Below are 20,668 nucleotides of genomic sequence, written 5' to 3' on the forward strand. Positions count from 1 at the left end.
TTAATCTATGTATTTGTCAGAGAAACAGCACAAGGCGGGGGGAGCTGCAGGCAGACAGAGAAGCAGCCTCCCCGCTGAGCAAGGGGCTGATGGAGGACTTGATCCACAACCTGAGCAGAAGGCAGCCACTCAATTGAGCCACATCCCAGATGTTTCCATTTTAAGGTTAACCCACAGCTTGAACTTCAAAGAGCTTTAAAATAATTGTTTTAAAATAACTTTTAAAATAACCGAGCTAGTGCTCTTGGCTTAATTGCAGGAGCTAACAGCGTGGTGCTGAAAGAACAGCCGGTGTTCGGTGCCACACTCACCTGGGTTCTGATCACATGCCCGCCACTAACTGGCTACGTGACTTGAGCCTCTCTTAGTCTAAATGACATAATCGCCTTGCAAAAACGCCAGAAAGATTCAGACCCAGAGTCGGGCACTAGGCCTTGGTTTAACGGAAGGGTTAGCATTATTTCCATGCTTTTGCAACCTCCTGCATGCTCTGTGCAAGGCAAGGCTGGTAGTTTAGGGGCGAGTTAAAAGGAGACCTGAAGACTGTCGTTTCCGAGATGGAAATGTTTCCAAAGCTGGTTCGGTTTCTTCTCCCTCACCTCCTGATTTTTTCCATTTAAAGAAATGGGGGAAGGAGGGGAGTGGAAATTAAAAATTTTTAATGGAACAAATCAACACCATGGGAGTTCTTCTGAAATGGATATTACAATTTAATTATCTCCATATGTGCGCTGCATCACATGCTGGAGCTTTTAATGTGATTGGATTGATTTTAATTTACCTGCCTGCACCTGGCTGGGAGCCCCACCGTCCCCCCGCCCCCCGCTCTGCGGCTCCTTTTCCGGGTTGACTTTTAGAGGTCTCGGTTTTCACCCAGGCCTTGGCCATCGGAGCTCCGCTTGTTCTCAGGGCCCACTTCCTTGCAGGCGCTGGGCCGGGTCCCAAGCGCCAAAAACGCGGAGCCTTTGCGCTCGCCGGGCGACGGGGAAAGGACCACGCCTGGCAGCAGAAGGCGCCAGTGCCCGCTTTCGGCTGCGTCGCGTGCCGCGGGGAGGATGTCCTGCAGGGGGCGCCCGACAGTCGGGCGCAGAGCTGGGAAAGAGTGTCAGCCCCGCACGCCCCCAGCCCGGTCCGCGTGATTCGAGTGCCCTGGCCCGGCCCATCCTTTGTGATCAGTATATAAGTGCGGACGCTGGGCCCCAATTTTGTTTGGGGCGGTTGCATCGTCTGTGCGTGTTTCGGGGTCCCGCGTACCAGGTGAGCCGCCGGAGGCTGACTTCAGGCGGACGTTGCGGGGAGGACGTTGGCCGGTTGGCCGGTTGGCCTTCCCAGGTTGGGTCGGAGTGGCTGAAGTTTTGATCAGTATCTTGGGTTGTTTTTTTGTTTGTTTGTTTTGTTTTGTTTTGTTTTGTTTTATTCTAGATTTGGCGTTCTACACTGAAGTCATCATGAACTTTTTCCAACTCCTGAGGAAAAAGAAGGAAGTAAGTTTTTAAGACCATTGAAATACTTGACTTAAAACAACTACTTTTTAAAGATAAGGTGCAGATTTTGAAGAAAGTATAAAATGATATCTGGTTAATTGTGTTAAGTTTCACGTGTTTCCCATTGAAACATTGGAATATTTACCCTCCACCTGTTCTCTGTTAAGCTTATTCCTTTGGTGCTGATCATGACCACAGCAGCGGGTGGAGCTTCGGCTTTTGCTGTATATTCCCTTCAAAAAACTGATGTGATGTAAGTAGGTATCATTTATAAAAACGTGTTTAGCTGTGTTACGCTGACCTTAGTAATGAAATGCGTGGTATCCGTTTCTTAGCTTGACCCGTAGGGTAAGAATGTCAAACTTGGGACCCAGGAGACTGTTAAATTATGATGCTGATAAAATTAGTTTGTTCCTTGTATACCCTTTTCATCCACTGGCCCTCTTCCACTTGTGCAGTGAAGTTTGATTTTTTTTTTTAAGTTAAGTTTTGAAATTTAAAGTTCTCAGATTGTCTTTTGGGTTATTTATCATCAAACTTAAATCATTATTTTAATGGAATTTTAAAATCACAGTTTATTAGATCTTTCCTAATGTGATAGAATATCCTAATGTGGTAGAGTATATAGATTGAGTTGTCTACAGTGAACCTAGTCTCAGCTCTGTGTAAAAAGATGAGATACCACGGGACCGGGAATATGAGGAAGAGAAAAACTTGAAACTGATCTTGACCCAGAGCAGGACTGGAAAGGGGATAAATAAAGCCAGGTCCTGACAGAGGGGACTTGCACCGTGCAGTTCACCACCTACAGAGTTCAACCCCAGCCCTTCTGCCTGTCTCAGAAACCAGAGCAAGAATACTGTTTGTTTGTTTTTTATTGCTCTTGGCCTAACACTTCTGAACCCTCACTGCTGATCCTCAGCTTATGGGAACATTCTCCCATCCAGCCCAACAAAGGGAATACAGAGCTGCTACCCTCAGAGGAACTGGTCCTCAACATTTGAGCCAAATCCTGAGGCTCCCTTACTCAACCTTCCATCAGTTTCAGTGAACTAACTGATGAATGCCTGTTTATCCGTCTGGATCTGTTCTATGATGTCCCAGCATGTTTACAGACCCAGTGTCAGAGTTGGTTTAAATTCACTTACATTTAGGGATGCTTGGGTGGCTCAGCTGGGTAAGGGCCTGCCTTCAGTTTAGGTCACGGGATTGAGTCGCCATCTGGCTCCTTGCTCAGCAGGGAGCCTGTTTCTCCCTTGCCTGCTCTGCCTCCTGCTGCCCCTGCTTGTGTGCTCACTCGCCCGCTCGCTCGGTCGCTCTCCTCTTTCTCTCTGCCAAATAAAATCTTTTAAAAAATAAAAATATATAAATTCACTTACTTAGTGTTTAATTAGCTTCCTTTTATTTTTAGCATTGATCGGAAAAGAAATCCAGAACCTTGGGAAACTGTGGATCCTAGCGTACCTAGAAAGGTATTGCTATATTATAAAGTGGTTTACGGGATGCCTGGGTGGCTCAGTTGGTTAACTGCCTTTTGATTTCACTCAGGTCATGATCTCAGGGTCATGGGATCCCATGATGGTCTCTGCACTCAAAACAGTCTGCTTGAGGTTCTGCCCTCTGCCTCTCTTCCACCTTGTGCTCTCTCTGAGATAAATGATTTTTGTTTTTTTGGTTTTTTTGTTTTTGGTTTTTTTGAGGTGATTTACATTTAGCCTGAGCTTTAACACCCTTGTCAGCAAAATGAATTTAATACCTTTTCACATTTAGAGTGCTGATTAGTGTAGTGGTAAGGGGAGTGCTATGGAGTTGTAGAGATAGTTCAAGTCCTTGTTCCATTATTCACAGGTGATTTTGGACAACGTGGCCTTTCTGAGGCTCGAATCTCTAAAGTGGGCTCAATAATAGGGCTGTACCTCAGAGTTAAGAGGATTAAAGAATGTAAAATACATAAAAACCTTTAGCATAGTGGCTGGCCCAGAGTACCTACTCAAATGTTAACTTTAATCATTATTGTAATTTTTATCTTATGGTATCATTTATCTAAAGTTAGTGTAAGGTCTGTTGGGAAAAATAACAGGAGCTCTGGGAAACAGGAGTGGCCTTTTCTTCAAGCAAAATAACTAATAGGCACTCATTCTTTGAAGACTAGCAAAAATTCTGTAACATTTTAAATATTTTGAAAGTAAGAAATACTGAGTCTGTTGGAACTAACACTACTTATGTCAGTCAGGAAATCTTTTTTTTTTTTTTAAACAAAACTCTGAAATAGCAGAGTTTGACCTAATGAAGGACATTTAGAATCTTTAAAACTATCTGCATCTCTAAGCAAAATAAGTCAGAGCAAGACAAATACCGTATGATTTCACTCATATGTGGAATTTAAGAAACAAATGAGAAAGGGCGAAAAAAAAGGCAAACCAAGAAACGGACTCTTTAGAGAACAAACTAGGGGTTACAAGAGGGAGCTGGATGGGGGAAATAAGTGATGGGGATTAAGGAGTGAACGTGCCATGAGCGCTGAGTAATGCATAGAGTTGTTGAATCAAGAGCATCGAGTAATGTAGAGAATTGTTGTATGCCTGAAACTAAGATAACATTGTATGTTAATGATACTGGAATTGAATTTAAAATTAAAAAATAAAACAGCAAAACAAACAAAAAAACCATATCTCCTAGATCCTGCAGCATTAGAAAACGTGAGGATAAATGAGAACCTCTGAATTCGAGCTTTTTGGAAGTCAAGGACTGTCCACAGCTCTGCCCCTTTTCCCTTATTGCATAACTTAGATCATTTGTACCTTTGTTGCATGGTTACAGTGAGGAAGTTTGGTTAAGAACCTGCTATGTGCCTCCCACTGTGCTGGAGCATTCTACAACCACTCACTGGGGGTAGACACACTTTTTGAACTTAGAGTTCATATAAAACCATGGGGAACTTAAAAACCTAGAACCTGTTCCGTGAAAGTGGAAAAATATATGACGTTTCTTTCTGATCCTATGATACTTGGGAACCCACAAGTTCTTTAGGGCCCACATTACTGTTTTGGGCATGTTTTTAGATAGAGATGGTTCTTTGACTATAACTATTACGGTGATGCTTTTTCCAAAGGGAGTGTGGAGAATCCCCAAAAAAGGGACATGAGGATGAAGGACAGATCCTAAAAAAAAAAAAAGGATAAAATTTTTTTTCCTTTTTTTTTTTTTTTTTCTCAAGCTTCTAACAATCAACCAAGAGTGGAAACCCATTGAAGAATTGCAGAAAGTCAGAAAAGCCACCAAATGACCAGCTTTTGCCTCTTCCTCCAAAAAATACTCTGTGAATCTAGTGGAAACATTGCTGCACAAACTAGATTATGGGTACCAGTGTGTGGAAATGCTTCTGCTACATTTTTAGGGCTTGACTACATTTTTGGACTCTGGATAGGATTTATAAAGGTAGTGACACAATAGCCACATAGTTCAAAAATAAGTTTGTGTTTATTTTCTCGTAAATTTAATTTGCATATTGAGATTTTTATGTTTCTGATGCCTGAATGTTTTCCTAAAAGTGTAAAGATTTATAACCTAAATTGTCTCTAATAAAATACTACTTGTGTGAGATTTTTTAAAGATACATATTTAAATGAAGAAGAATGTCCTTTTATGGGAGAAAAACACATTTTGCAGCATAGAGCTTCATTTTTAAAATAATACACAGTGCAGGGCACTTGGGTAGGTAGTGGGTTTAGCCTCTTCCTTGGCTCTGCCATGGCTCAGGTCATGATCTCAAGGTCCTGGGATCAAGGCCCCGCATTGGGCTCTTTGCTCAGCAGAGGCCTGCTTCCCCCTCTCTCTCTGCCTGCCTACTTGTGATTTCTCTCTGTCAAATAAAATCTTTAAAAACAAAATACACAGTGCAAATTTTGTGTAAATGCTTTTGGCAAGTGCAAGTGTACTCATTCACCAGAAATACTATTGAGCCACTGCTGTTAGCTGTACACCATTCTTATGCAGGTGAGATAAAGCAATGAACAAAACCAAATTTAGGAGGAAGATGAATAAAAAATGGTGAGCACAATGAGGAAAATGAAGATACGGGAATGAGACCTGCATGACAATTGGTCTTGGAAGAGCTGGGATTACAATGGTGAGTAGGAATGTGGGGCATGCCCAGGTGGGCCCTGCAGGTACCAAAGCTAACATAAGTACCCCTGCGAGGGTTGGGAGAGGGTACTGGAGAGCTTTGGCCACGCTTTGCAGGATGGGGACGCTTAACTCTGGCCAATGGTGACTTGAAGACTGAAAGGGCAACCAAACGTAGCATGCCCTTGGGCTCCGCCTTGACTGTTCTTAAAAATGGGACTGAGTAGGTATTACTTTCATTACCTCTTTTTTTTTTTTTTTTTTTTTTAAAGATTTTAACAGATCAAGTAGAGAGGCAGGCAGAGAGAGGGAAGCAGGCTCCCTGCTGAGCAGAGAGCCCGATGTGGGACTTGATCCCAGGACCCTGAGATCATGACCCGAGCTGAAGGCAGTGGCTCAACCCACTGAGCCACCCAGGTGCCCTTCCATTACCTTTAAAAAAAAAAAAAAAATTCGAAATACAATTTACATACCATAGTATTCATTGATGGAAAGTGCACATTTCATTGGTTTTTAGTATATTCACACAAGTTTTACAACCATCTCCATCTGACGCCAGAATATTTCCATCCCCCGCTGTACCCATTGGCAGTCATTCTACCATTCTTGACCCCTCTGCTGTCAGCCCCAGTCAGACACTGATAAACTTAGTCTTTATGAATTTTCCATTCTGGACATTTCCATATAAATGAAATCATATGTTCTATAACCTTTGTGTGAGCTCTTTTGATTAATGTTTTCAAGATTCATCCATGTGCCACGTAAGCATATTTTATTCCTTTTTATGATTAATTTTCCACTGTATGGATATACCACATTTTGCTTACCCATCATTTGATGGACATTTGGGCTGTTTCCACTTTGGCTGTTACATGAATAATAGCGCTGTGACCACCATGTCCAAGTTTTTGTGGAACCATACATTTTCATTTCTTTGGGGCATAAATCTAAATTCAACTCTTTTAGAGAAAGGTGATAAATGCCTTTTTAAAATTTGCCTGAATGTAGTAGAAATTTAAGAGAAGGATTGGTTATCCTCTCCCCTCCTGGAAATAACTAGCTCTTGCCAGACTTTAATCCCTCAGGCTACTCCAACCTTAGTGATTCCTTTATCATCTCAAGTCTTCCCATATGAAAAGCTCCAGTAATTGATGTCAAGATGGTACATGGACCAGTGAGGAAGCACAGTTTCATTTGCTTAGGATTATAAAGTGCAATATGGTGCCATTTGGGGAAATAAGCAGTCGTGTGAAGGTTGGCCTACTAGGAGAGCAAACTCGAGTGTTTTGTGAGGGGTAGCTATATCTTGCAACCTTAAAACACAAACAATATTGAAATGCAGTGGTTTTAAGGGGTGAACATGGCAATGGAAGGTACCAGGCAGTGGGTTTTGGCAGGAGAAACCCCAAGAGCAGTATTAATACTTAAATTTCCAAACACTATGGATTTTATTTTTGGTTGTGTTCTTAGCATTTGCCCCAAATGTGTTTTGAGAACTTTCAGATATGCAGAGAAGTTGGCAAATTAGTACAAAGAATACTACTTTTTATTGAAAAATTTGCTGCATTTGCTCTATCTCTGTATTATTTTGGCTCCTTTTAAAATGAACTCTGTGAGGGTTACCTGGATGACTCAGTTGGTTCAAGTGTCCAGCTCTGGCTCGGGTCATGAGATCGAGCCTGTGTCAGTCTCCATGCTGGGCATGGAGCTTACTTGAGATTCTCTTGCTCCCTCTCCTCTGCCCCTATACGAGCCCTCATGTGCACATGCTCGCTCGCTCATTTGTTCTCTCTCAAAAATAAATACAAATAAATGAACTCCTTAAAAATAAGTACAGACCTCATAAAAGTTTTTTATGCCTAGGGAAAGGACATTGTAGCCGATTGTAATATCTTTCCTAAAAAGATTAACATTAATTCAGTAATATCACCTGCCATACAACCCGTTTCCATTCTCTCTAATATTAATGTCCTTTATAGCTGTATTTTTATGTCCAGAATCCAATCCAAGATTCCCTTGTTGTATTTGGTTGCTAGGTTGTTGTACTGAATACTTACTTGACAAATAATGTGGTCATCAACAGGACTCAGAAGGAGCTTGTGTAGAACTGCTATCCCAATGGAGTTTGAGCTGGATAAGAGTCTCTTGGGTGTGGCCTTTGAATTTTTAAAATTTGAGATATAATCTCATAAATTAATATTTAAGAAATTGTACCATTACAGAGCACTCACCGTGTGGTAGGCATTGTGCTGGCTTCAAGAATCTGACGTAGGAAAGGCAGATGCACCGATGAACAAATCAGAGCAATACAGGGATGATAAAGCTAGGAGAGAAAAGCACAAGGTATAAAAACTTCCCAAAGAAGGTGGATTTTTGAAAAACCAATAATTGGAAATCAGTTCAATTGAGGTAGAAGTAACATACTTGGCCAGGGCATAGAGGGCTAAAATAGCATATCTTCTGGAAACTTTAAGTCATTTAATACATGGACTTTAGGGGCACCTGGGTGGCTCAGTTGGGTGCCTGCCTTTGATTCAGGTCTTCATCCCGGGGTCCTGGGATGGAGTCTGCATCAGGCTCCCTGCTCGGGGGGGAGCCTACTTCTCCCTCTCCCCCTTCCTGTGCTCCCTTCCTCCCTCTCTCAAATAAAATCTTAAAAAAAAAAACGTGGAGTTTAATGTTGGAGGGTAGATTGGAATATTGGAATGTAGATCTGACCACGTATTTGTCAAGTATTCAGTAGGGCCTCTTACGCTGTTAGCTTGCAGGTACAAAGGAACCAGAAAAGGGTTTAAGTTAATGGCAGAAGGGAATCTGGTTTCCTGTTGGCTACAGCAAACAGGGTAGGACATGCACACTGGCAGGGACTTTTTGGTTGGAGGCCAGAGCCCAGCTGCTGTGGGGGTGGTCCAGGGAACAGGTAGTGAGAGCCATAACTAACCAAAGCAACGGCAGAGGGAATAGAGAAAAGGAGGATGTGTTTGAGAGCCATCGATGGGAAGACCTGAAGGCTTGTTGAATGTAGATGGAGGATGTCCAAAATGACTCTCCGGTTTCTCACCTGGATAGGTGGGTGGGTGCTGGTGCCACGGTGAGTGCCACGGTGAATATAGGAGAAAAAAGTGGAATGTTCTAAGGAGGGGTAGATAAGGAAGAAAATGAGATAGACTTTGTAATTGTTGGGTTTGAAAGTCCTGTGAGCTATCTAGGTAGATTACTTCTGCAGAACTGCAAGGGGGTGTGAGCTGGAGAGAGCCCAGGGGCGGGTGAGACCAAGGGCATGGATGAGGCAGCCTACAGAGGGCGGACGGCATTGAGGTGAGATGAGGACCGGGCAGAAAGGAACATCCTCAGAAAGCGGGGGGATTTGGGGGGTGTAGGGGGTGTGCAGAAGGGGAGGATCTGGTCCCTGATGGGGACTGAGAGAAACGGTTAGGGGAGGAGACCCCGGAGATGCATCCTGGAGTCCAGAGAAGTAGGAGTGCTCTTCTGGGTCAGATCTTTATAGTTTGCAATTAAACTAAAGCCCAGAGTCCTTTCAGCTTTATGATCTTCAGCCTTAAGCAAACATCTATAATTCTCTCTCATGTGACAATAAGAAATTTTTCTGAATAAAGTTGAAATCACATTCCATATCACTAAAAACCGGTTTGAGATCTAATGAAATACTCATTCATCATTTTCTCTTCCTTGAGAAGATTGCCTCATAGTTTAGCTGAGATTTTCTGGCAGAAAGAGAAATTACAGGCTCTGAGATCAGACTGCCTGGCCACTTATTGTTGCTTTGGACAAGCCTCCGATTCCTCAACTGTAAAGCTGGGTCAGGGATGCCTGGGTGGCTCAGTTGGTTGAGCAGCTGCCTTCAGCTCAGGTCCTGATCCCAGCGTCCTGGGATAGAGTCCCACATCGGGCTCCTTGCTCGGCGGGGAGCCTGCTTCTCCCTCTGCCTCTGTCTGCCAGTGCTCACTCTCTCTCTCTCACACACACAAATAAATAAATAAAATCTTAAAAAAAAAAAAAAAAAAAGCTGAGTCAATTTGTACCTGCTTAGGTTGATTGTGAAAATTACGAAAGACAGTAAAGTACCCAGCCAGGTATGGACAGCACTAGTTGTTCAAAAAGTGTTCTCCCCCCACCCCTTTTTTTAAAAATTATTTTCTCTGTAAAGTAGAAGGGTCTTAATTTATTTAAAATTATATCCTTGGGGCACCCGGGTGGCTCAGTTGGTTAAGCATCTTCCTTTAGCTCAGGTCATGATCCCAGGGTCCTAGGGTGGAGCCCCACATTGGGCTCCCTGCTCAGCAGGGAGCCTGCTTTTCCCTCTGCCACTCCCCCTGCTTGTGCTCTCTCTCTCTCTCTCTGTCAGATAAATAAAAATCTTTAAAAAAAAATAATAAAATTATATTCTTCCATTAGTGGGAACATTGCCTGTTTGAAATTCACACATCCCTACCTCTAGTTACTGGTCCACTTTGAGTGTACAACGCCCCAATTCTAAACCTTTGTGAGAGCACAAACACACCCATAGATAAATACATCTCACCCCGGCTCTCTCCTACACAAATACCTAACTAGAGATAAAAACCCCTACATATATGCCCACATAGATGACCTCACATCCAGAAAACACCTAAGAACAAAAATATTTATATAAAGACACATCCTTAGAGACAAATGTGTGTGTATTTTAGTAATCACTATATTCACACAAGTACATTACATATATTTTACCACTCAGGAGTGATGATAATGTGGTTTGAATAATAAGGCAGGTGAAGCTGAGTGCATGTACCTAGGAGAGCTATGAAAATCAAATTCGATTGTCTGGTCATCGGCCCTTGTATTGTCTTTTCCCCATGCTTAGAAAGTTGCCTCGGGTGATTATGCCATTTTTCTCTAGAAACTAAAGCTTTTGTGTTTCTTTTTGTGGGTGTTTTATTCCATCATTTGCCCATGTGCATACTACTACACTTTAAAGTAAAAATTAGAATAAAATTAAGGAAAACCCCCAATTTTAAAACTCTTGCAGGCATGCTAAAACCTACTTTCTCATTCCCTTGGCATGACTTATAATACATATATAATGAAGTGCTGCTTATTTGGAGAGTGGGCATGCTGTTTAAAAAATTAAACTTCAATTTTTTGTATTTACATTAAGTAAATGTATGTGATTTTTCCTTTACATAGTTGCGTGTAATTGTGAGGTTGATACTAGTCCTTGGTGTCTGTTAAGACTATATTGCCTCTGGCAAGTTAGCCTTATTTTATAATACCTTAGCTTATCTGAATTTTCCTTATCAACAAACGAGAAATGGATCTGTACCACAAGGCACATGTGACCTGTTGTTTGCCTCTTGTTTGGAGACAAGTTCATTGAGTCAACTGCTGAACATTTCTCAGATTTTAAGTGTTTCAGATTTTTTTGAAGTGGCACCATTTACTTTTTTTTTTTTTTTTAAAGATTTTATTTGTCAGAGAGAGAGAGCACAAGCCAGGGGGAGCGGCAGGTAGAAGGAGAAGCAGGCTCCCTGCTGAGCAGGGAACCCGATGCAGGGCTCGATCCTAGGACCCCAGGATCAGGACCTGAGCTAATGGCAGAGGCTTAACCACTGAGCCACCCAGGTGTCCTGGTGCCATATACTTTTAGAATTATTTTTTAAACTAAGGTATAGTTTAGATATAATAAAATGAATAGGTCTTAATGGTTCAGTTAGAAGAGTTTTGTTAAGTATATATACATGAAGTCATCATGCAAAACAAGCTATTGAGCATCTATCACCCCAGAAAGTTCTCTTGTGCCACTTTTTATTTATTTATTTGTATGTATATATGCATGTATGTATTATTTATTATTTTATTTTCTATGTGTTTTTTATTAACAAGCAAGATAATAATCAAAAAACAACAACACAAGAACAACCACCTTAAAATAATTGAAACAGCAATGAGTCAAATTGCTGCTGAAGTTTCTGGATGTACCAGGGTCCATGCTCTCTCATTGCAAGGCAAGGACGCAGGCACGTGACTGTGCATTTAGGTATATATATCACCAAGACAAGTCTGAGAGATGGAAACCACTGGAGAACAGAAAGCAGAAAGAGTTTTTCATCAGGGAATCACAAAGCGCTCTGCCCTTGGCCTGTGTATCCTCTGTGGTTCCCATTCCAGCTGAGCTGTGACAATCCCAAATCACTCCTTCCTCTCTATCAGCTTCTCATCATCTTCAAGACTTTCTGGAGATTGTTCAAACCAAATCTTTGAGCTCTTTTCTTTATTTTATCCAGGTTAACCGTAGTCTTGGTGTCAGATGACAGGCCTTTGGATGGAACTGAAGAAATGCCGAATCTCGCTGCCTGAGCAGCTTTCTTACTCTCCAAACTCATGGATATATACACTCATTCAGCTCTCTTCTTCATTCTCTCTGCCTGTGGTATCTCAGAAGTAATTTTTACCACTTTCTTCTCTGCTGCCTCATCCGCAGTTTCCTTGGGGGTTCTCCCTCCTTGATAGGTTCTTCTTCCTCTGTTTTCCTCTCCAGTACATCTTCATTTGCCTCCTCTTCAAGATATGCCTGGAGCCTGTTGATGAGATCTTGTTTTATTCCCTTGGTCTTCAAACCATGAGCACAACATTCCTGCTTTGGTTCAATAAGCTTCAGCTGATGGAGCTCCACCATCTCCACACCATCTTATTACCCTTCCAGTCCACTCTTGTGGCACTTTAATTTTAATTTTTATTTTTTTGTGGCACTTTTTATTTTTTTATTTTTATTTTTATTTTTTAAAGATTTTATTTATTTATTTAACAGAGAGAGATACAGTGAGAGAGGGAACACAAACAGGGGGAAAGGGAGCCCAATGTGGAGCTCAGTCCCGGGACCCTGGGATCATGACCTGAGCCGAAGGCAGATGCTTAACAACTGAGCCACCCAGGAGCCCTTGTGGCACTTTTTAAATTAAAAACCACCTAACTGAGGCATCTGGGTGGCTCAGTCGGTAAAGCATCTGACTCTTAATTTTGGTTTAGGTCATAATCTCAAGGTTATGGGATCAGGCTCCATGTTCAGCAGGGAGTTCGCTTGAGATTCTCTCTCTCCCTCTCCCTCTGCCGCTCCACTCACTTGTGTGCGCACGCTCTCTCTCTCTATATATATATATAGTATAAATATTTAAAAACCCTCCACCAAACTGTACACTTAAAAGGGGTGAGTTTGATATGTGAATTATTGCCCCCTTCAAAAAAAAATCTGCTCCACATTTACCTGTGATCTTTCCTCAAGAAATAAGACAGGTTGACTTTTTTTTTTAACCACCCTATGAAGTAATCCCTACCTTGTATATTACACTTGATTTGCTTTTTTTCTGGAAAAGGGGAAATTGGAAGTTGCTGAAGATTGTAAGAAACCCGCTAACAAGGTCCCTTGGACCAGGGCTTCTAGTTCAGTCTGTCACTGCAGTGACAACAAAGAGGCTTCCCTGTGTGCAGAGACCTGGGAGCAGAGTCTGGACACTGGGTTTACCTAGTGTCTAAGCGACACAAATATTACCCCCCACAGAGGAAGAGCTCAGGTCCGATTCAAGAGTTACCATAGCAACGAGGCTCTGCTAGCAGTAAATCCTCTCCAGGGCAAGGCTGTCAACCAAGTGAAGCAGGAGAAGTTACAGTTGACTTCACAGCTGGGTTAACATATGCTTTACCAGCTGCTCTGCCACTGGTGTATGTGAGAGCTTGCCCAGGGAGCCCAGAACCGCTATGTCACCAGGTCAAGTCCTCCACTAGCCGTCTGCCTAATTCCGTAGAACAGTAGTTCTCAGCTATACCTCAGAACCTTCTAGAAGGCATGTTAAAATGTGGATTGCCGGGCCCCAAGCCCAACATTTCTGCTTTGGTATATCCGGGGTGGGACCCAAGTATCTGGGTGTCTAACCTGTTCCCAGGCAAGGCTGATGATGCTGGTCTGGGCGCCACACTCTGAGCTTAGTGTTGAAGCTCTTTGCTCCTTGTGACATTCGGTAACTAGAAGGGAATTCCGCCCGGTGCTGAGCCATCTGTGGAACGCTTGCTCTCAGGAGAGCAGGTTGGACGAGGCCTTGAGGACCTGGGTAGGAACGCCTCTCCCAGTCGGGCCACCTGCTTGGTCACCCTGGTTGGGCCCCTTAACCTGGAAGCAGTGGGTTTATCAGGCATGTGGGTAGATGCTTGTGCGCTTGAGAACGTCTTCCTTTCTCTGCAGAGGTGACACAACTGACCACCCTTATCAGGACAGATGATAGCGGTTCTGTGAGGGACCATCGGGCCACACATTAACGCAGCTTCCCAGTGGACACAGTGGGCCAGGAGCAAGAAGACTGGTCAGGACCTGACTCCAGGCTCTGCCAGCCAAGGGCTGCATGACTGGGGCAAGTTTCCTAACTTCTCAGAACCTTGCCTTGCAGAGGGGGATTCATCTCAGGAGGCAGCCTGTGGGGTGGGTCAATATTTAGAAATGTATTTGCTGTGATACTACATGCCTGCATCATTTCCTCATTGCCCTACTTTCCTCCAGTGGTAAGTAGGGAGCATTCCTCACCTCAGAGTGGGGGCTGCAGGTGCGACCCGCCCCCCCCCCACCACTGCCCAGGCAGTTGGTTCCACTGGTAGGAACGGCATCATCTGGGACCATGCCCCAGGCTGAGTCATTCTGAATCTCTGGGGTCGGGGAGGCCCAGGATTCTGTGTTTTAACACATAACCTCTTCAGGTTAGTACACATGGCTAAAGCTAGAGAAGCTCTGGTCTAGAACGAAGAAATTTCAAGGAAGAAGCTTTGAAATCCATAGCTGAGGGGTGCCTGGATGGCGAGGCTGGCTAAGCCTCCACCTCTCGGTTTTGGCTCAGGTCGTGATCTCTGGGACATGAGATCGAGCCCTGCATTGGGCTCTGGGCTCAGTGAGGAGTCTGCTTGAGATTCTCTCCTCTTCTCTCTCTGCCCCTTCTCCCCCCCCCCCCAATAAATAAACGAATGAATGAATGAATCTTTTTTTAAAAAAATCCATAGCTGAGATGGCAGCCTGAAAGCCAGGGTGCGAATGTACACAGCATGCTGAGAGACAAAAAGGGGTTTCTTTGGAGGGACAAAGCTTGAGAAACAGCCCGGAGCTTATGCTCTAAGCCATGGAATCAGGTAGAATTTGTGAAGATGTAATAGCTATCTATACATCCAAAAGTAAAACCAATTCAATCAGTGGAAAGGAGAGAGCATGAGAAGGGTATGATTAGATCTTCGAGGGCCCAGTTTTCAAAGTATTCCCAGCCCCCTTCTCAAAGACCCCAGGAGGCCTGAAGTGCCAAGGCTTACGAGGCCAGTCAGACCCTCTCCAGAGGTTAAAAGGAAGAGACAGACAGGAAGCATACACCTGAGGAGAAAAGTCGAGACTGAGAAGCCATCGTAGGGCCACTGGCACCCCACGTTACTGAGGGAGTAGACATGAAGAGAAGCCAGTCAGGAGAGAGAAAGCGAGCTGAGCAGAAAGCCAGAAAGAAGCTCTGCTGACGAGACAGCACCTTCAGGGCCAGTAGGATCAGAAGCATGAGCTAAGAGCCCTGAATAGGCATGAGAGTGCCGCAGAGGCAAAGCATCAGAGGGAATAGAGTCATCAGCCATCTCCTGATGGTTGACAATCTGGCCTCTGAGCCTCCACTAGCTGGTCCGAGAGGGTCACTTCTCCAGACCTGCCCTTGCCCTCACCCTGCGCTGCGAAGTTTTGGTCTGGGGTCGCCCCCTGTGAACCTTTGGCTCTAGAGGAGCTGGCGCTGAGGCGGGGGTCCCCTCAGGGCCCTGTGGCTGGAGAAGGGCCTGGGAGGTGTCTGGGCTGCACGGCCCTGCACTATTGGGCAATCGGGGTGTGCCCTGAGGTTCCTGGAAAGTTGGCTCATTTCCTCCTCGGTCACCGAAAACTACCTCAGACGCCCATGGTGAGGTCAGTTTCAGTTTAAGCTGCTTTGCATAAAAAAACAAAAATCCTCTTTCCTCTTGACCAGAAAACGGCAAAGCTTGAGGTGGTGTTGAGTAAGGACAGGGTGGTCAGAAGACTCAGGTTCTCCTCCTGTTCTTCAGGACCGTGGCTGGGAAATCACTCAAGCAGCCACCAGGCGCCTGGCATCTCGCTAAGCAAACTCTGGAACGTGGTCCATCATGGTTGGTGGATCAATGTGCAGACCTCTTCCTCAGACCTTCTCTGAGTCCTCGGCAGGCCCTCTTCCCTGTACTTCCACAGTCCTGTGGCCCTTTCCTTTAGAAACTTTATCACAGTGTCATTTTATGTGGATTTGGGAAACGAATTCCTCCCCCACAAACACAAAGCTCCATGAGTAGCTTTTTTTTTTTTTTTTTGGCTTGCCATTGGATTGCTAGCAGCTGGTGTGTGACTGACTGGCTCACAGCAGGCAACTCATTGAATACATTCGTTGAATAAGTAACTACTTTAAAATTCCAGAGGTTAAGTATGCCAGAGGTCAACTGTGGCATGAGTCTTTGCAAAAAGATTCATCACCGGGTTTCATCATTCAGAAAACCTTTGAGGAGCATCTGCCACGTGCCGTGTCCTGTGCTAGGTAATAGGAGGAGGGCGCTTACACAAGGGTGAAGGAAACAGGATCTCTTCCCTTAAGAGTAATTGCAGCCTGGGTGGGGAGACCTACCTTATCCTGTGGCGGCTCTGGGCCTTCCCTCTGTTGTTCTCCTGTCCAGAAAGCTATTTCCCATGTGGCCACAGTGGGGTGAAGCCACGAGGCACATTCTAGCCCCCAAGATTGGAAGAACAGACACTAAGAGATGACTTTTCATGGTCAGGCCGTCGTGAATCATGACTTAGAACCAGAGAGGCCGAAAGTTCAGCATCGGGAGAGATGGTCTAAGTCCATTCTCCCAGGACCCTCCAGGTAGGAGCCCAGCACTGATGCCCAAGGCACTGTGTGGTTCCGGGAAGCCCCAAGCCCATTGCTATGGGGCAGATTGATGAAATTGTGCTCCCAGCACCTCTGTGATGAACAAGGGGCTCAGGGCACCCAGCAAATGAGGACAGTGTCCTGTGGACTTCATATGCCTACACCATGCTGCCAATTTCCATCCCACTGGGCCCTGGGCTCCTAAGAGGGTTCTGGGGCAAGGTCACATTCCCATTGGGCAAGGATGCCGAGGTCACTGTCTGCTTTTTGTATTTATTCCCTGAGTCACTGCCTGGGCTTGAGAAGGGAAAACCCAGGCTTGCTGCCTGCAGCCACATGGCCTGGCAACGCTGGCCCTAGGGATCCTCACGGCCCCTCAGAGCCTACAAGTACAGGGCATGAAGCGGCTGCTGAGTCTGACAGTCGTTAGTCAGTGGGCCCAGGAGCCCTCTCCCCATTCCTCTGGGACATGTCGGGGTATGTTTCTGTCCCTCTGACCTGCAGCCCACACACCATTCATCCAGCATGCTCCCATCAGCTGTCTTCGCCCGCTTCGAGCCAGATCTTGGCTCCTTCATACTGAAGGCCAGGTGACCGGTGGCCTGGAGAACCCACACGCCCCCCTCCCCCGCCCCGGCCTTTGCATGGAAACCATGGAATTTCCCCAGCAAATTGTCTTTGGCAACTCCGATGCTACAGGAAGGTCAGAGAATGCCAGAGAGGAAGTGCTAGCTCTGCCTGCACCGTCTGGGGCCCTTCCCAAGGGGACAAGAAAGCTCCGTTTCTGGACACACAGGACCCTGACCTGACTGGGAGCATCTCGGCTGCAGGTGGGTCTCCCCTTACAGGTTGGACACTGCACTCCCTCATCTCAGCAGGGGTTCCCAGCCCTGGCTGCACACCAGAACCCCCGGTGCCCAGGCTGCACCCCACAGCAATTACATCGCAATCTCCGGGTGGAGCCAGGGTGGGCACCCGTGCTCTTTAAAGCTCTCCAGGCGCTTGTGGGATGCAGATGGTGTTGAAGGTCATGAATTAAGAAAATAAAACACTTGTACCACAGCTTTCTGCTTGGGCATGTGGTGTTTGGGTTCAGATCCTGCCCCCATGGCTTATCATTTATGCCGTTGCAAGTCTCCCTGCCCATGAAAGCCTCAATCTCCTCATCTGTAAAGTGGGCATAATAATAAAAGTGCCTACGTCGTAGGCTGGCATAGGAATAAATGCACGTACCAGCTTACACCAGCAGGTCAGTCATTTCCTTCCAACTAGTCCTCTGCTCTGCCTTTCTGTACCCTCAAACTAAATTCCTGAATCTACTCCATCTTTTGAGTTTCTAGTACTTTGTTCAGTGCTTTGCACATAACGGTCCTCAATAAATATGAATCAGTGAGCTGGAAGGGGATTCTTGTTTTGCATTGAGACTTGCTTCCTCATATAGCTCTGGAATAAATCCAGGGTCCATACACAGATTTTGTTTAGCCACTTATTCCACCTTTTTTTGCACGTGTACTATGTGCCAGGCTCTAAGAATTTGAAGATAAAGACACAAGTGCTGTCACTGAGCAGTTGAGAGTCTAGTGAGGGCACAGATTCATGACCTTTTATTTTCTTTATTATGCTATGAAGGTGACACAGAAGCACTCCCAGCATACAGAGGCGGTGAGGGGACCTTTGAGCTGGGTCTAAGGAGGAGCTTGCTCTATGGAGGAGCAGGGAAGGGCATTACAGGCAGAGGGAACAGCACCAACAAAGCCAGAGGCCCGGAGGGTGTGATGCAGTCTGAGGATGGTTTGCTATGAGAGGAGAGAGCTTGGGGTTGGGAGTGATGGGAGATGAGGCTGGACAAGCAGGTTGTGGCCCGAATGGCAAGGGTTTGAGGGCTGGGCTGAGAAGACACGGAGCTTTACCCCATCAGGAAGAGAGGCCCCAGTCATGTTTCTGAGCCAGGAAGGTAAACAGAGCACACCTGTGCTTGTTTCCTTCCATAAAGCCGTTCAGCAGCCACTCCTTCCCCCGGTGAGTCCTGAGGCTGGGTGTCCCCGCTGCCCCTCCTCCTGGTCCCAGCCTGGGAGAGGCCTGCCAGGTGGAGGCAAGCTTTCCCCCACTTCTGGGTCAGAAGGTCAGATGAAGGAGAGTGGGTGTGCAAGAGGGTGTAGGGTGGGGGCAGCGATGATTCCTGGGAGTTTCTATTTGGTGGAGGCAAACTTTCGAGTTCAGACCTGCTGAAAAAGCTGGGGCGGCCTTGAGGAAGGGGCCCTGGGGTGGCTGGGGAGTCAGGACGCTGCCCTTAACATTTGTTTTAAAGCATGACTCTGCCCTTGCCGGCTCTGGGACCTTGAACCCTTGATGCCCTTCAGTTTCATCAGCTGTAAAACACAGGGCATGGACCAGTTGATCCCCCAACTCTGATTCCAGGGAAAGAGGAAGCACAGGAGAGCTGCTTGGGATTGGAAGGATAAGCAGCTGCAGGTGGGGGCTTTCAGACAGAAGGAGGGCTCCTGCAGAGGGGCGGGAGGCTTTTGAGAGTGGCTGGGAGACCTGGGCTCGGCCCCAAGGCCTGGACCGGACGTGAGGGAATGGAGTTCACGGCCAGGCCCAGCAGACAGAAGTCCAGACGCCTTGGTGAGACTGCCTAGGGTAAAGTGCAAGAATGCAGCTTGGGTCCAGCTGCTCCAGCCCCCATGGGGGGTTCCCCTCCTTTCCCAGCTGCCCCTTGGTCCCCCAGCAAAGTGTAGCTCAGGGGGTTAAGCCCAGGGGCAGATACCAGGCTCTAGGGGGGGCAGGGAGGTGGAACGTCAGCCGGGGCCCCTGGGCCAAGAGAGCCTGAGGAAAGCAAGGCTAGGCAGTGGGACACCTCACTGGGCCTCCCCGGGACCAGCCCTGCCTCCTGCTTAGTCATAGTCATCATGGAGTCCTCAGGTTCTCACCTATCCTTGTTTTGAGAACTATTTCCTTATACCTTTATTGGCACAAAGTGCTACCATTTTTCTGAATATATGATAGGTACTAAGATAAATTTTATAATTACTTTTTTAAAATGCAAACACCTTTTTAGATGTGAGTGGATGAAAAGACCTGGCAGGCGTTCACACAGCAAACACTGCCTGAGAGTTGACAGTGCTGGGTCCCATGCTCACTCTGGGCTCTGCCTTCTCACAGGAGTGAGAGCGGGATCCCATGGAACCACCTGGAAGGTTCAGGGAAGACTCACGAGGGGAGGACCCTGAGCTGAGACCTGGACAGCTAGAGAGATTTGGCCAATTGAAGGAGAGCGGCAGTTCAGGAAAAGGAACAGCCTAGGCAGAAGCCAGGCACCAGAGACGCTGATTGTGGTGGGAGCAGACAGCTGACATGGAGATGTTCCTTTTCCTGCCCTCACAACTCCTGCATCCAATTACCCATATTCGCCTCTGTTTACCATCTCACCCCCACCCCTCTAGACCACAAGCTCCAGGAGAGGGGATGGTGTGCGTTATATTCTCTGCAGAATTCCTGCGCCTCGCACAATGCCTAGCATAGAACAAGTGTTCACTGAAGCTGGTATTGAGTGAACAAGTAAATGGGAAATAATTCTCACGTTAATGTGAGATCAAGTCAGAAAGGGCTGTGAAGCTGTGCTAATGAGTTTGGATGTTATCTTGGAGGCAATAGGGAGCCACTGAAGGTTTTAAGTAGGGGAACAACTCGGTCAGCTTTGTGTTCTAGGAATCCCTTTCTGGCTTTGCCTGGAGAAGGGCTGGAGACACAGCCCAAGTGGCAGAGGCTGGTGACCTAAATCCAGCCATAGCTGTGGAGGTAGGGGACTGCACAGACTTGAGAGTTCAGGGAGATGTGCTCTGGGGGCCCAGAGCACCTGGACATCAGGAGCGAGGGAGACAGAGGTGGCCAGCAGGGGGTGCCCAGGGTGCCAGTTTAGACAGGTTTACCACTAACATCCCGTAGGACTGTGTGCACATGCCATCACTGTCCTTACCTCGAGGCATTGCTACGATTTATGATCTCTTTATGGGACCTTCCCCTAAGTAAGCCATGAGTCCTGGGGAGCCAGGCCGTCTTCACCATCACATCCCACATGCTTGGCACCGTGCCCCCAGCACGGGGTCCTCCTCAGTGGGCATTTAATGGATGAAA

The 20,668-nt window shown here is 46.1% G+C and overlaps 1 protein-coding gene and 1 pseudogene across 2 annotated transcripts; one reads left to right on the forward strand and one right to left on the reverse strand.

Annotated features, from left to right (window-relative positions):
- Nucleotides 1-879: 879 nt before the first annotated feature.
- Nucleotides 880-5,091, forward strand: LOC308345343 (normal mucosa of esophagus-specific gene 1 protein). Its single transcript, XM_080807404.1, has 5 exons — nucleotides 880-1,257; nucleotides 1,423-1,484; nucleotides 1,652-1,737; nucleotides 2,896-2,956; nucleotides 4,702-5,091. The coding sequence occupies exons 2-5, from the start codon at nucleotides 1,449-1,451 to the stop codon at nucleotides 4,768-4,770; spliced, it is 252 nt and encodes an 83-aa protein (XP_080663530.1). The 5' UTR covers nucleotides 880-1,257; nucleotides 1,423-1,448; the 3' UTR covers nucleotides 4,771-5,091.
- A 6,564-nt stretch (nucleotides 5,092-11,655) lies between these two features.
- On the reverse strand, nucleotides 11,656-12,285 carry LOC308346665 (SAP domain-containing ribonucleoprotein-like; annotated as a pseudogene). Its single transcript has one exon. The product of its transcript is annotated as an SAP domain-containing ribonucleoprotein-like (transcript).
- Between the last annotated feature and the right edge of the window lie 8,383 nt (nucleotides 12,286-20,668).

Source organism: Martes martes, assembly GCF_963455335.1.
Source record: "Martes martes genome assembly, chromosome: 7".
Taxonomy (NCBI): Eukaryota; Metazoa; Chordata; class Mammalia; order Carnivora; family Mustelidae; genus Martes; species Martes martes.